At 42.4% G+C, this 13,911-nt stretch overlaps 1 protein-coding gene across 2 annotated transcripts; it reads right to left on the bottom strand.

Annotated features, from left to right (window-relative positions):
* Positions 1-1,237: 1,237 nt before the first annotated feature.
* COPS3 (COP9 signalosome subunit 3) lies at positions 1,238-13,667 on the bottom strand. 2 transcript variants are annotated; one of them, XM_051632080.1, is made up of 12 exons: positions 13,582-13,667; positions 11,189-11,318; positions 9,946-10,058; positions 9,792-9,841; positions 8,835-8,927; positions 7,940-8,119; positions 6,100-6,240; positions 4,786-4,959; positions 3,835-3,921; positions 3,369-3,482; positions 2,717-2,797; positions 1,238-2,478 (listed from the first exon to the last, which is right to left on the bottom strand). In XM_051632080.1, exons 1-12 carry the CDS (start codon positions 13,634-13,636, stop codon positions 2,425-2,427), a joined length of 1,272 nt encoding a protein of 423 aa, XP_051488040.1. In that variant the 5' UTR covers positions 13,637-13,667; the 3' UTR covers positions 1,238-2,424. The 2 variants fall into 2 exon arrangements, with proteins under 2 accessions (XP_051488040.1, XP_051488041.1); XM_051632081.1 differs by lacking the exons at positions 9,946-10,058; positions 11,189-11,318; positions 13,582-13,667 and having other exon boundaries at positions 8,835-8,995.
* Between the last annotated feature and the right edge of the window lie 244 nt (positions 13,668-13,911).

The raw sequence follows: 13,911 nt of genomic DNA, 5'->3' as shown, positions 1-13,911 counted from the left end.
CCCAAAGCACTGTCAGTGAATCCTTTATCTCTACTGATCCTAGAGGTGGGACCTGGCTTTCAATTCTGATCAGCAACTGGAGTTTAAGAGCACAACTATTCATATCAGAAAAAGAACCTCAGCAGTTCTTTAAAAGCATTTGCCCTCTTAAAAATCAGACTAAGAAAAATAGTGTCATATATAATTTGGAACTATTACATAGCTATTTCTACCATCCTTTTGAGGTGAAGGAAGGATTTATTTTATCTACTTTAGGGGGAAAAAAAAAAGAGAGAAAATGTAGCAGCTATTTGCCAGTTTGTTTCTGATTCCATAGATAGAAAGCCATCCTGCAGGTCTCAGCAAAAGTCCATGCTCACTAATAGGAACTAGTGGTATGAAAAGCTCAGCCACTGTGAAATGGACATTTCTGGTTCTGCTCCAAGTTCACAAAAGCATCCTGCATACATTCTCCCCCTGGCAAGGGAGCCCTTGGCAAGGAAAGATAAGCCATCCATGTTTTTGTAGGAGTGGCAGTTTGGGGTTAGCCATTTGCAGCCTTTTCTGGGACTGCCACACATGGCTGTGAACACTTTGACAGCCCAAGCCTTGTGCTTGAGCCCACAGTGTTGCTCATCTGCTATTTTAACACTTCCACAGTACCAAAGAGGGAAGTTTCAGGATTAACTAGGAAAAAAAAAAAAACAACAAACAAACCACCTTCAAAAATCATAAATATCTCTAATTACAAGACTGGTAAGGCAAGTTATGAAAAACAAACAAACAAAAAAATTCCACCAAGATTTTGCTTTAAGACCTTGTGTAAAAGTTGCCTTCAAACCTGGAAGTCTCTGTTACAGGAAGCATAAGCACTGAGTGGTTAGCTACCAACACTATGGACCTAGGCTGTGATCAACACTAAACTGCTATTTTATACTTCTAAAAACATCATTCACCACCTGGAGAACCACCTGGGGACGTTCCCCTTCCACTACAAAGCACACTGCTGTCCCAGGGGCTCTGCTAGAATTCAGGCACCAATTTGAAGTGAAAGCCCCAACAGTTCTGCACCAGCACTGGGAACACAATGGGAAATTTTCAACCTTGGCTGGCCTCAAGACATAGAAATTCCCATGGAAAGAGCCAGAAATGCTTAACTACCAGTTAGTCTCCTGAAGAAAAGCTGGCAGGTTAGCAGCAGCAAGCAGCTCCTAGTCAGGTATTTCAGGAGGAAGTACTCAATGCTGAGCTTCTCACATTCTGACTTGATGACAGGTTTATTTATGCCTGATAGCAAAAGATTTGCACTGACACGAAGTGTTTCAAAGGTGTTTGAACAGTGAGAACCCTTCAGGTACACAACAGCTACAGAACATTAAAAAGCCCATTGGATTCAAGGAGTGAAGCACTGAAAAAAAATCCAACAACAGTTTTTATGTTTAAAACAGTGAAATAAACCCAGGTAACATCCCAGCGTGTTATCACCAAATAAAATCCTCCACTTTGAAAGCTGTATAGAATTCTGTTTGTGTTCCATGAAGAATTATGTTCTTTGGAAACAAAGAACTATAGCATGGCCTTCACTTTAAGTGATTTCCACCATAGAAAAGCATTAGCCTGTTGAACACCTTCATGCCAATTGTATAAGAACAACTATTTAAATTTTTTCAGTGTAAACAACTTCCTATCTAGAGTCCTCCAAAACACCACAGTCTTCCAAAGAGCCTTTTGTTTATGTCTAAGTTTGATCTAAGAGCAAATGTTATTAGGCAACATTTCCTACCAGAAACTTAAAATAATAAATAGCTGTCACACATGGATTCCATATAGTGATTTCTGCTTTTCAATAGACCTGCCTTACAAGGACTGGTTAAGAAGCTCATCCTTCTGGGAAAAACACAGTTCTTAGTTCATCATTTAACAGGCAGCTCCACCAGGCATATGCAAATCATCATATAGTGAATTTAAACTCCACCCCTCTCCTCCCACATACATATGATAAACCTGCACTTTGAGCCAACTTTAAATACAGAATAATGACCCAGTAATTACCTTCCAAGTGAACCAACTCTAGTGTGTACTCCTCCCTGAATAACACTTTTTTTTGCAGAAGAGAAAAAAAAATGACTGCTACAGAAACACAGCAACATTCAAACCCTTTAAAACAAAAGGTAGATTATTTAATGCATGAACGATGTTAAATCTGAAGATAAATAAATCCACAACAGACTTTTAAGTTTCTTTTGAGATTTCCTTTTTCTTTGCAGAGGATATTTCTGATATTATACAGTACTGAGAAGGGTGTTCTTTTAATTTCTTAATGTCCAGGTGAAAAGCAAAGCTCAGTTCTCTCTGCTCTCTTCGTTGAACTCCTCAATGCCCCATTCCAGGCGTGATTCTTTCATAAGCTTTTACTTGAAAGCGGAGTGGTGAGCAACATTCATTTCAGGAATAACTGGATGGTTTGGTCCCTGAGTCATCTTCTTGAGAGCCCATACTCTGGAAGGGAGAGAGTTATTTCTTTTCAAAACCAGGTCTGAAGGTTTACCTTTGAGACAGACAGTTCTTTGAAGTTCACAGGTAGGAAAATAAAGTGCATATGAAATGACACGCACAGCCCTTCGTTGTAAACATGTTTATGCACGTATTGTTAACGTGCAATCATTGACACTGTAAATACTGACATTTAGTGCAGCACATACTGCACTGAATCTCTTAAAGACACTAAATCAATTACCTTCTGCACAAACTGAGGGTTCACAGTGATCTCTTGATCCATGGCTTTCAGTCGTTCATCAAGCTCTATACATTTCAGCATCTTAAAAAATATATATTAAGTTGATTACTTTGTCCAGCTGGAACCTGATCTTCATGATATTTCACAGCTTTGCAATGTAGAACCAATAACTTTTTCCATGTCAAAGTGTTCTCTTCCCTCACCTCCACACCAAAGTGTCAGACCAGTTTTTATTCCTTATTTTGACCCATATCCTCCTAATAATCCTTTTCCAGTCCACTAATAGCTGGTCCCATGTGGGACAACCACCTCATATAACAGGCAGGTTATCAACAGCCAGTGGAAATGAACCTCAAGTCTAAAACCCTAAACAACAATCTTTCTAATCCAGTCAATTCAAGGAATTTCAACGTCACGCAGTCAGTCTACTGAAACATCCCAAGCTGTACAGAAGGTACAGCAGGGAATGCTTTGACAGTGATTGACTATCAAGCTAAAATCTTTAAATACCAGCACTGTGAAATACTCAAATAATGATTCATAGCTCTCAATCTCTTCATTTAAGTTCCCTGCACTGGCTTCTCCCAGCAGCTCTCTGATGATCGACTAAAATAGGAATTCCAAAAGCAGTTAATAACTTAAAAAGAGTTACCTCCTGATCAATGTTATGAAGCATAGCTGGATTGTTGTATTTTTCAGGATTATCATGGAAACACACCATGCCATCTTTCTGATTAATACTTGCAAAGATTTCACCATCTTCTATCTGAAATGAAACAGGGTTTCATATAAGGTATCACTAAGAACAGAACTTCAGGAAACTACCAACACAGACTCCACCTGGCATCATCTTTAACTTGTTTTTTTATTTCCGGGCAGCCTCCCAAAGGCAAATGATCATGCCTTATTCTGGCATGAAAGGCAGAGAAAATCTTTTAGGATTTTTTGAGGACAGCCAAAACACGGCAGCAGACTGACAGTATCACCTTCCCCCTGAAAAAAACCCCATTCCTCAGCCACTCAAAACATGCACAGCCAATCCAAACACTTCAGAGTGCCTTAAATTTTTAAATTTCAGTTTTTTAATTAGGGTAGTCTACCTGGGTCACAAGTCTTACCATGTGGAGGACGTATTTTTCTGCTTCCTGGGGCCCTGACAACTGCACTCGACTTGCCATGTCTTGTAAGGACAATGTTAAAAATGTCTGAAATTTAGAAAGGATGAAACAGTCAAAACCACATGCCCAAAAGTTTCCCCATCAACCCTTCGTGGCCTATGCAAGCTTAATTTTGCTGTCCAGTGAGAAGAAACGAGTGGAACACCTGGTTCTTGCTTATAAAGCAGCATGAGTGGAGTCACTTCTTCACCCAAAGACATTATTTTGTTACACTGTGCACATACATGGACCAAGCTGATAGAGTCATTGCTCTGTTCTGCAATTCCTTTTCACCTCAGACACAGCCCTGACCATGTCCAACCTCTTTCTCTGGCCTTCCTACACACAGGTCACCCTCCATCCCTTGAATTTGCTTCAAGAGATGTATTTTGCTCCGAAGTGAGCTCTACTGCAACAAACATTGTTTAAGCCTGCCAAAAAAGAGCTTTCCCTGATCACCTTCAGGGATTAATCTGATCTCTCAGCTGAAGGAGCACATCAGTCCACTGCTGCTACTTTTCCTCTTACTTCAGACACTTCCAAAACCTGTCTTATTCAGTCTTCTTTAAGGAAGTAGTCTGTGAAATTCAGGTTTCCTGTTTTTCAAACAGGGGTGAAGGTCACTGGGCAGCAGTGCTCATAACTTTTATTATGTATGAAAATCTCATGGGCAAACCCCTCTGACAAAGATATTGAGCCACCTTTCAAATAATGCATAAGTAGCCAATTGAATTGGTTTTCTATACAGAGCATTTTAGTCTCATTTGTTTCAGAGACACAAACCTCAGCTGCAGCCATTTCTCCATGACATCACTGCATCACCATTTTGCTCTGAATTGAACACATTTCTGAGACACACTCTAAGGAAAACCAAACACAATTTCTCAGCAAAACAAACCCCCTGCATCTTACCTTGGTTAGCCTCTGAATATTCTTTTTGTAGAGAGATGACAGGCATTGCTTAACCAGCCCCATGTTGTTATCCCTTGTGAATGTTTCACTGTGTTTGTTCACCAGATTTCGAAGCTCCGAGGGTTTATTGGTTGAGTAAACTTGGGCTAATTCGTGGTAAGCATTGCTAAGGGGCTGCAATTAGAGAAATGAGAATCACCCTTCCTAAACAACACTGTGCAACCAGCCTCACTCAATCCATTCACTACTTCAACATTAGAAGCCAGGCAGGCATAGAAGTAAATTTAAGTAGCTCAAACATTTCTCATAAAATGTGATGCCCACACGTGGCTTTGTGGCAATGAGAGATCCTCACACACTAAACCTGTAGGACTGCAATGTAAGACTTAGTAAAATCATTCAAGGATCTCTGTGTGACAGTTCCAGTTATGGCAGAGCAAGAAAAAGTCCCTCAGCTGGCCAGCATGTGAAGGAAGCTGAACTCAAGGCCAGCAGTGTATTCACTAGTCACTGCCCATCCATTCTATTTCTTCTGTCCTCTAAGAAACTGCCATCCTTGGCCCCAGTGCATCACAGCATGGACAGCAGAGAGTGGGAAGGTGAAGACCAGCTCATCTAAACTACTTTAAAATGCCAATTTTTTGAGCTTGCTGATTAGCATCTGAAATTAGAATAATTATTATTATTTTTTAATTCTTTAAAATTCTGGTCACAAACTCAGTGCTAAATAAGAACTAGCTTTTAGAAGAGTGTTATTTACCTAGGATCTGAACTCTCTGGCTAGCAGTTGTCTCTTCCACCCCACACCTCCTAATCAGAATGCTTATGAACTCCAAACCTGCAGCATTTTCAGAAGCTTTTGTTCTTTATAAAGCTGGAGGTTTGGAATCAACTATTTAGCATTTATTACCTCAACTAGATGGAATTATGGGTGGAATGGTTTTACAAGGACACTGCATGTTGAAAACCAAGTGAAATCTGAGTCTCGTTTGAGTTCTGACATTAAATTCTGCCAAGGGATGTGCAGGATGAGTGAAAAGAATATTGGTCAGAACTAAGTTTTTCCAAACTTTTAAACAGGTTTAAAAACTCGTATGGCCCATATATAATAGACACAGAAGTTGCCAGACAATCTTTAGGTATTGTAAGGTAGGAAGGCAGCAGGCACATTGTACTCAGACACACTGGGCATTGTTTCCCAGGATCTGCAACATTTCAACAGGATCATCAAGTGAGGGTACAAAACCCCCCCCCCATCATTTACAAATTCAGCTTTGTTGTTCTAATTATTTAAGTTGTGTTCACGAGACTTACCTTAATGAATCTACCAACTATCTGGGAAGTGTATTTTGGTAGCTGCTGAACTTTGCCAAGTAGTATCAAAGAAACTAGAATATACTTTTTATATGATTCCAACATAATATGACTGACTGCCATGGCTGGAGTAGTTATTGCCTGAGCAAGAAAGAAAGAAATGGAATAGAAATTTAGTACTTGGTGGCAGATCCTGGTAGCTACTGCAATAACAAAATTCTCATTTTAAAGCTACATGCAGAAAGGACACAATAACACATGAAATTCACCTTCGAACATTAAAGCTTAGCTAACTTCTGTCCAAATTAACTATGAAAAAATGTCCTAAAAAAAGTAAATTCTACACAAACTAGTAAAACAACATCATGTTACAGTGATGCCTACCTTAAAATAACCCTGTTAAGATAAAATTAAAACTTCTTTCTTGGTACATATCTAAAGTTGTACCAGAAAACACCTCTAGCTACTTGTTACCAGGAATGATTACACAGTTCCTGTAGAACCTGGATTTACACAGATCCTTAAAGAGATTTTATAAAGCTTCATCATCAGATCCCATATTTAATTATGCTCTAAAGAAGTCTGCAGAACAGGGAAAAGGAATGTTAGTTTACTATGACACTGCCAGCTACTCCAGAGCTCACCTTTGTTCCCAGAAAATAAAAATGCTGCACTAGTTTATTCTGCACGTTTGACAGCATTTCCCCCCATACACAGACAAAGTTTTCCCAATTTTGCAATTTCCTCTTATTTCAGAGAAAGTAAAAGCAGCAGATATTTTAAGAGCCTTGAAGAAGTGTAACCTTCCTCATAAAATCAGCAAAGGCCTTAGCAAAAGCACAGAACTATTTTTTCTTTAATACACAGTCCTGAATTTCAGCCTGTGAACTGTTTCTATGGGAGCAGTAACAAGCAGGCATGTGAAAAATATTTATAGTGAGATAAATTTAACATCAACCTTTGAGTTGCATAGTTTTATGGTGCAACGGTCACAGACCTTCTTAAAGGAAAACACCTCTAAAGACAGTGCATTTGTTACTTCACTTTATACACCAAATGGGTCCAGTTCTGAAGCCAACATAAAAAGGACATGGAGCTCCTGGAGTGAGTCCAGAGGAGGCCATGAAGATGCTCAGAAGCTGGAGCAGCTCTGCTCCGGAGATAAGACTGAGAGAGTTGAGGCTGTTCAGCCTGGAGAAGACTCCAGGGAGACCTTAGAGCACCTTCCAGTGCCTGAAGGGGCTACAGAAAAGCTGAGGAGGGGCTTTTCACACAGTCATGGAGTGATGGGAAAAGGGGTAATGGATTAAAAATGTAAAAGGGGAGATTTAGGTGAAACATTAGGAGGAAATTCTTTACTCTGAGGGTGGTGAAACACTGAACAGGTTGCCCTGGGAAGTTGTGGAGGCCAGTGTTCATGCCAGGTCAGATGGGGCTTGGAGCAACCTGGTCTGGTGGGAGGTGTCCCTGCCCATGCAGGGGGGTTGGAACTGGATGATCTTTAAGGTCTCTTCCAACCCAAATAATTCTATGATTCAGGCTGTACCTCTAATAAAGGAGCTCACAGTGAACCCAGATCAGGTTTTATCTATTCCTATGATGAACACACGTGCTAAACCCAAACCTGCATGAATGTTGAACAGCAGGGTGACTCTGTCAGTAGAATTATATCCTTAAGGATGAAAATAATTGGAGGCTGCTTGGACTTCATGTTAGTTTCACAGCTTTATTTCTATTCTTTGTGGTAATTCAAAGCTGATATATTCACCCAGCACTGTAACACGTTACTTCTGCCTTTCAATTGCTCACACTTCAGACTTACCATTTTATTTAAAGTTACCTGTTCATAAAAGTAGAGTGCTCTCTCAAAGTTCTTTAGCCCAGTGTATATCATCCCACCATAGTAGTAGTAACATAAAAAGTGCTTCGCATCATATGCCCCATTCTCTTTACAAATATCCATCATGTCCACATCTAGATACGGGAGGGCAGGTTTAAAGCATTTTGCTAACAAACAGAGCTACAAGAAAATAAACCAAGTTTTCATAAATTAGCCATTTTTGTTCCAATTTTCTAGGAGGAAGAAGTTGAAACTAAGTTCATCTAGTAGTATTTAACACATCTCACTCCTCCAAGAGTGAAAAAGCAGTGCATGTCAATAGGGCTCTGACACATGGTTCATTTTATCATGGTATTTGGAAAAGCTTTACCACTGATTGCAAACTGCAATAAATTCTCTGAACCCTCAAGAAATTAAGAGTCTGACAAAGCTGCTTGAAACTCCAGACCTTCCAGACTACTGTGCTGGCAGTGCTCAATACTGCACTAAACATTCCTGTCCAACTCTAAATCCCAGGAGCCAAGAACGAGACAGAAGTGTAAATCCAGGCCAAAGACACGGAGACAAACATGCCTTTTGTCAAACTGGAGCAAATGGAATCTGGAGATTACACTTCCCCTGCCCAAGAGAAGCTGTGTGTGACTTTCAGCTCAGACAGAAGGGATGTCAAAGGACTTTCAGAAATCTTCAACAAAACTAAAGACCTTGGGACATGCACTGAACATTTAAAATTAACAGAAGAGGATTTACTTTCAGTATATCGTATTATTACTTGAAAAAAAACCCAGTTAAAAGCCATTTTTACATTGCAATGTGTGAACCTGCATTTCCTCACAGGGTTAGAGGTTTTCTACAAGCTTTTTTTCCTCATAAAAAGCCCTTCTGCTCCTCTTACCTGGCAGAGATCTGCGTGTATTGAGGTCAGCTGGTTTGTGTTCATCTGCATCTTGTCTATGGCTTGTCTGAGAATGCTAATTCCTCGCAGGGGCTGTCAGAAATGACATCTCTTTCAGACAATTTCTCATAGATGGCAGCACATTGGATCTTATGTTGACACTTACAAATGAAAAATAACACTAATTGACAGGTTCCATTAAGTAATAGTTAACTTGAGGTTGCCTTTTTGTAGGATACTGCAGTCTCTCAGAAAATACAATTAACCTTGGCTATAAAACTTCTCCTGATAAATACACTAAATGAAGCCATCAGTTCTGCTCCACACAGCCAGCCCTGTCAGGCCTACAAAAATTTGTATGGACAAGAAAACCTGTCTTGGCTCCACAACACCATCTAAACTCTCACCAAACAAGCAAGGCAATGCTCTCACTTTACTCCACTTGGACCAGACTTGACCTCTGCTTCTATTTCAGGTTAGATTGCACGAAAATGGCCTGAAAAAGTCAGTAGCTTAGCAACAAAAAGATTGGTCAAATATTTCTTAATCAAGTTTTCTTTCCATTTTAAGGCACTTCATTAAGAACATTACATAACACTGGTGAGAATAACACTGAAACCAGTATCCCTGCTTCACCAGCACCACTAATTTTTGCAGCTCTCTCCTACTCATGCACACACAGTCTGAAGAAGACTCTTGGTGCTACAGATTTCCTAGTTTGTGTGAGAGAGCAGGTTTTCAGGTGACTCTCCCACCCAAAATTCATCTTCCTTAAAGAAATCTTACAATCTTGGCTTAGGTTCATTACCTCTCAGTAAACTTAACAAGTAAGGAGCTGCACAGGAATACTTCACATGAACTTAATGGCAGATCTTTGTGAAGTAAGGGACTGGAAATGCCCCCTGGAAGAGCATGGATATGTAGGAATATTATTTGTACTAGATGATACTTGCTCACCTGTTTTCTCTCCACAAGGGCATTTGTTAACTGGTGGCACAGGCCAGCAACTAAATACAGTAACAAACAAACAAAAGAACACAGAACAGTGAAAAATCAGTAATATCAAACTATCAAAAAAAAGACACAAATTCTGAAAATAAGTTTAACTCACAAGTGTCTGTTGCATATCTAATGTGTTCCCCATTACAAGTGCTGATGAAAAGCTGCACCTGGGAGAATAACGTTTCGAAGTCAGGGATGCTGGGCATGGAAAACTTCACAAACCTAAAAGTAACAAACAAGAGGTTTAGCACTTCACCTTTGGAGATGAATAAAAAACTTCATCTTTATCACTAGGTCTCTGCAGACTCATGGAGATGCTTGCAACCAAACCCAAAGTGCTCATGACAAAGGGTGCACAGCTTCCCCAGGAGCTGCACATTTGAAAACAGGCTTTCTGTGCATGTCCCAATTCTCAGTCTAGTCTAAACTACAATTTAGAGCAAACTATGGCAAACAAAGATAAAAGTATCTGGTACAATAGTTACAATCATAACAGGAACGCTGAATAATAATGCTGAATTGTAACACTCTGCCACACTGCTCTGGACACTTTTGCCTGTGCTGCAGCCACCTCCTGCTTGAATGTGCTACAGATCTCTCAACTATTAATTAGCCTTGTCTGGTCTGTCACTTGACAGGACATAGCCCACCTAGGTGATAAACTGGCCTTCCCCTCAAAGCTTCTCACTGTCCAGGTTCTGTGCTGCCAGCCCTTCCCAGTCTCTTCAGAGAATCTTACTCTACCGGTGCAGGAGCTCGCTGTGCCACAGGTTCAGCCAGGAGAACTTCCCTATATGCTCCACTGATAACATCTCTTTGAAGGATGGATTTTAATATATTTTTCTTATAAACAGTTTTCTTCTTTCCTGTTTTCATGTACCCCATGCCAGGGTTCTGCTAGCACAGGACCAATGCCCTGCTTCTTCTCAATTCCATCCTGCATTTGGGTGAGATGCGAGTGATTTGTAATATGAAGTGCACAAACTCCATATATTACAGTCATTTTTTTCCCCAAAAGAGTAGTAGAACAAGTACCAGAATCCTAATTTTTCCTTTTAAAAAGAACTTTAAAATTCTAATGGAACCTGTGGAGGCTTCACTTGCAGTTAGGTACTGTTGGGAACATGAGGCTGAGCTTCAGGAATAGATATCCTCACCTCAGCACCACCCAGGCAATTCACAGAATCTGCTGAGCTGGAAGGGACTCATCAGGATCACTCAGTCCAATTCAGCATTATCTTAAACTCCAGGCAGCAGCAAAAGCCTCAATACTCAAGAACTAGGACAAGAACCCAGCACATTGCCTCAAGTTTTAATACCAAGATCTTTGATTAAAAGAAAGCAACACTTACAAGACAGCAAGAACCCCTAACGAGTGTTCCTGTACATCAAGGGCACCAAGCACTGTATCCAGATGGGAAAGATTTTTTGCTAGCAGCTCTCCACTTTTATTGATCAGTTCACAAAGCTGGGTCATTTGCCCTGAAACACAGAACATGTCATTGTCAAACTCTAATTAGAGAACACTCATGCATTCCCACACTTCATTACACCTCCTGCCCTATCAAACCTGAGGGAAGAGTCTCACCCAGAGCATTTACTTTTCTGTAATTTGAAAAGCATTAGTTTTCAACAAGCAAGGTACCCACCACACATTTTTAATAAAAGGTGACAGAGGAATTTGTGGCCTTTGGGACTGCAGAGGGAAACCCTCAGAACACAAACACCACATGAAAAGGAACATCAGCTCACTCATTACAGAGCTTCAGGGTCTCCTATCAACACCCAGCATCAACCTCAGGTCTCCACAACTGACCAGTGTGTGACACAAAATTCTGCCTCATGAGGATAAGGTCTAGCCACACTTGTGGCTTCTAGGTGTTAGAAGGGGGAAAAGAAATTTTATTCCCTTTCTAAAAACAAAACCAACACTCCAGTAGCAGAGCCTGTTCTGTGCTGCTTCTCAACTGCCCTATCTATTTTTCAGGTCTGCTCATAAGCATTTTTTGAAGTAGATATTAAAAATACAACCAAGTATCAACAATAATAGGATTTTAAAATCCATTCTTAAATTTACTTTGTATAGTTAGTTATTCTACTTGTTGTGAGCTATGAACACAGCACAAAAGGCAACTGCTATAAATTAGGAAGGTACAGGAAGACCAAAAAACCTTACAAAGAAAATTCATTACCATGAACAGCTTTCAAAGCCTTCCCTCTGCAACTGCTTTAATTAAAACTATGCCTTTCTGAAGCAGAGTATTGTTTCAGTGCTCAATCCTTGCAGATTAAAGGGGAAACAACAGAGGTTCTCTCACCCTTAACAAAACTCTTCATAAAACGAGGAATAGTGGCTCCATTCAGAGACAACATTATTCTCAACTCCCTGGCCTTTTCCTAGTCAAGAAACCCACCCATTCTCCAGCTACCATCCCCTAAAAAACAATGCAACCCCCCCAAAACAACCCTCTACCCATATACACCCACTGAACGACTTACAAAACAGAAACACCCACACCAGGCCCAACTAAATGTCCACTTATGTCACCTCCCATGTGGACAAATGCTGATAAATAGAAACCAACAGCACCACAACATGTTCTCATACCCTCCAGCAGCCTGCCTGGTGTCTGGGTTTTCTCACGGAGGTTTCTCTGGCTCTTCCCTAGTGGGAGAACTTTCATAAAGTCAAGCAGGTTCCCCTTCAGCCTTTAGCATCCACAAAACCTTGCAATGAAGAAGTTCTCCAGCTAAACTAGATGCATACAAAGAATCACCTTTCATCTGGTTGGTACCTGCACCTTCAGGATACAATTTGTCTCTTGTATCTGATATCTCCCATAAAAATACTCTGCATTTATGAAGTTAAATGAAAGTAAGAAAAAGCTGGAGCTCCATCCTAAAGCAACTGCCAGAGATAAAGCCTGGGGCCACTGAGAAAACCCTCGTGTTTTGACCAGTTCCCATGCAGAGGAACACTCAGAACACATTTCAGGGATCATTAACACAGACAGAAAGTTGAAAAACTAGGAAACGCTGTCCCCACACACAGGAAAATCGGGACTTTGGCAATCAAACTGAGGAATTCTAACTATGGTTATTAAAACACTTTCTGAACTCTTGGTTAAGGCAGACGTACAGTCTCAGGCCTCCCAACATGCAGTGCCATGGCAAGGCAGGACTCTGTCCACGCTTTACTTTATCCCCAGGAGCTACCACTTCTGAGATGCATTTCAAAACACACATGCCACAGCTCGCACGCTCATCAGCTACGAGACAGGCTGGGCTCTATAAGCCCGGTGAAGGTGTGATGTCCGCTCCTGCCCCCTGATTTCCAAAGCTCAGATTTTGGCACAACCGCCGATGCCGGCTTCACTCCTCTCCCCTGCACAGAGCTACCGAAACCCCCGACCCGGCCGCTGCCCCTGGAGGAAGGAAACGAGAAGCACCGCGAAGGGCACAACCGGCCTCTTGCTCTGTCAGAACAGCAGCGATCAAACCGCGCCGGGAACTCCCCCGGGACAGCCCGGTACCGTCCCCATCAACCCCCCCGCCCCGGGGCAGCAGAACCCGCGCCTGAGGGAGAGCAGTGGGAGTGGGCAGGCCCCGACCCGCCCTCCCCAGCCGCGCGGGGCCTGCCGGGCTCCCCCAGCCGCCGCCCCCCTCAGGCCCCGCTTCTTCCCCGCCGCCTCCCGGGGCTGCACGCAGCTCTTTCCCCAGCCCGGCCTCCTCCCCGTAGGGTCACCTTGGGCCGAGAGCTGCCGGACGCTGTTGACGAACTGCTCCAGGGCCGACGCCATCTTGGCGGCGGGGCCGCGCGCTGCGGGCGGGACGGGGCGGGGGCGGGAAGGAGCCGCCGCCACGGGCCCCGCCAGCCAATCAGAGCCGGCGCTGCCGCCGGCGCGCGTCACTTCCGCCCCGCCGCCGGCTCTCGCGAGAGGACCCGCGTAGCCATGGTAACCGCCGCTGTTTCCCACCCGGAAGTGGCGCCCCCCGGTGTCGGGACGCGAGGGCCGGTTCCGTGACTCAGCGGGGCTGAGCCGGGGGGGGGGGGTTCGGTGACATCGCGGGGACC

The sequence above is a fragment of the Apus apus genome, chromosome 14 (assembly GCF_020740795.1).
Source record: "Apus apus isolate bApuApu2 chromosome 14, bApuApu2.pri.cur, whole genome shotgun sequence".
NCBI lineage: Eukaryota > Metazoa > Chordata > Aves > Apodiformes > Apodidae > Apus > Apus apus.
This window is presented reverse-complemented; position numbering and strand designations above follow the sequence as displayed.

What these genes read in the sequence shown, in the direction of transcription:
- COPS3 (XM_051632080.1), bottom strand. Translation starts at nt 13,636, where the DNA reads ATGGCGTCGGCCCTGGAGCAGTTCGTCAACAGCGTCCGGCAGCTCTCG. An exon ending in TAGTTGGTAGATTCATTAAG is followed by an intron (nt 4,960 to 6,099) that starts GTAAGTCTCGTG and finishes CTCTAATTGCAG; the next exon opens with CCCCTTAGCAATGCTTACCA. An exon ending in ATATTCAGAGGCTAACCAAG is followed by an intron (nt 3,922 to 4,785) that starts GTAAGATGCAGG and finishes TCTAAATTTCAG; the next exon opens with ACATTTTTAACATTGTCCTT.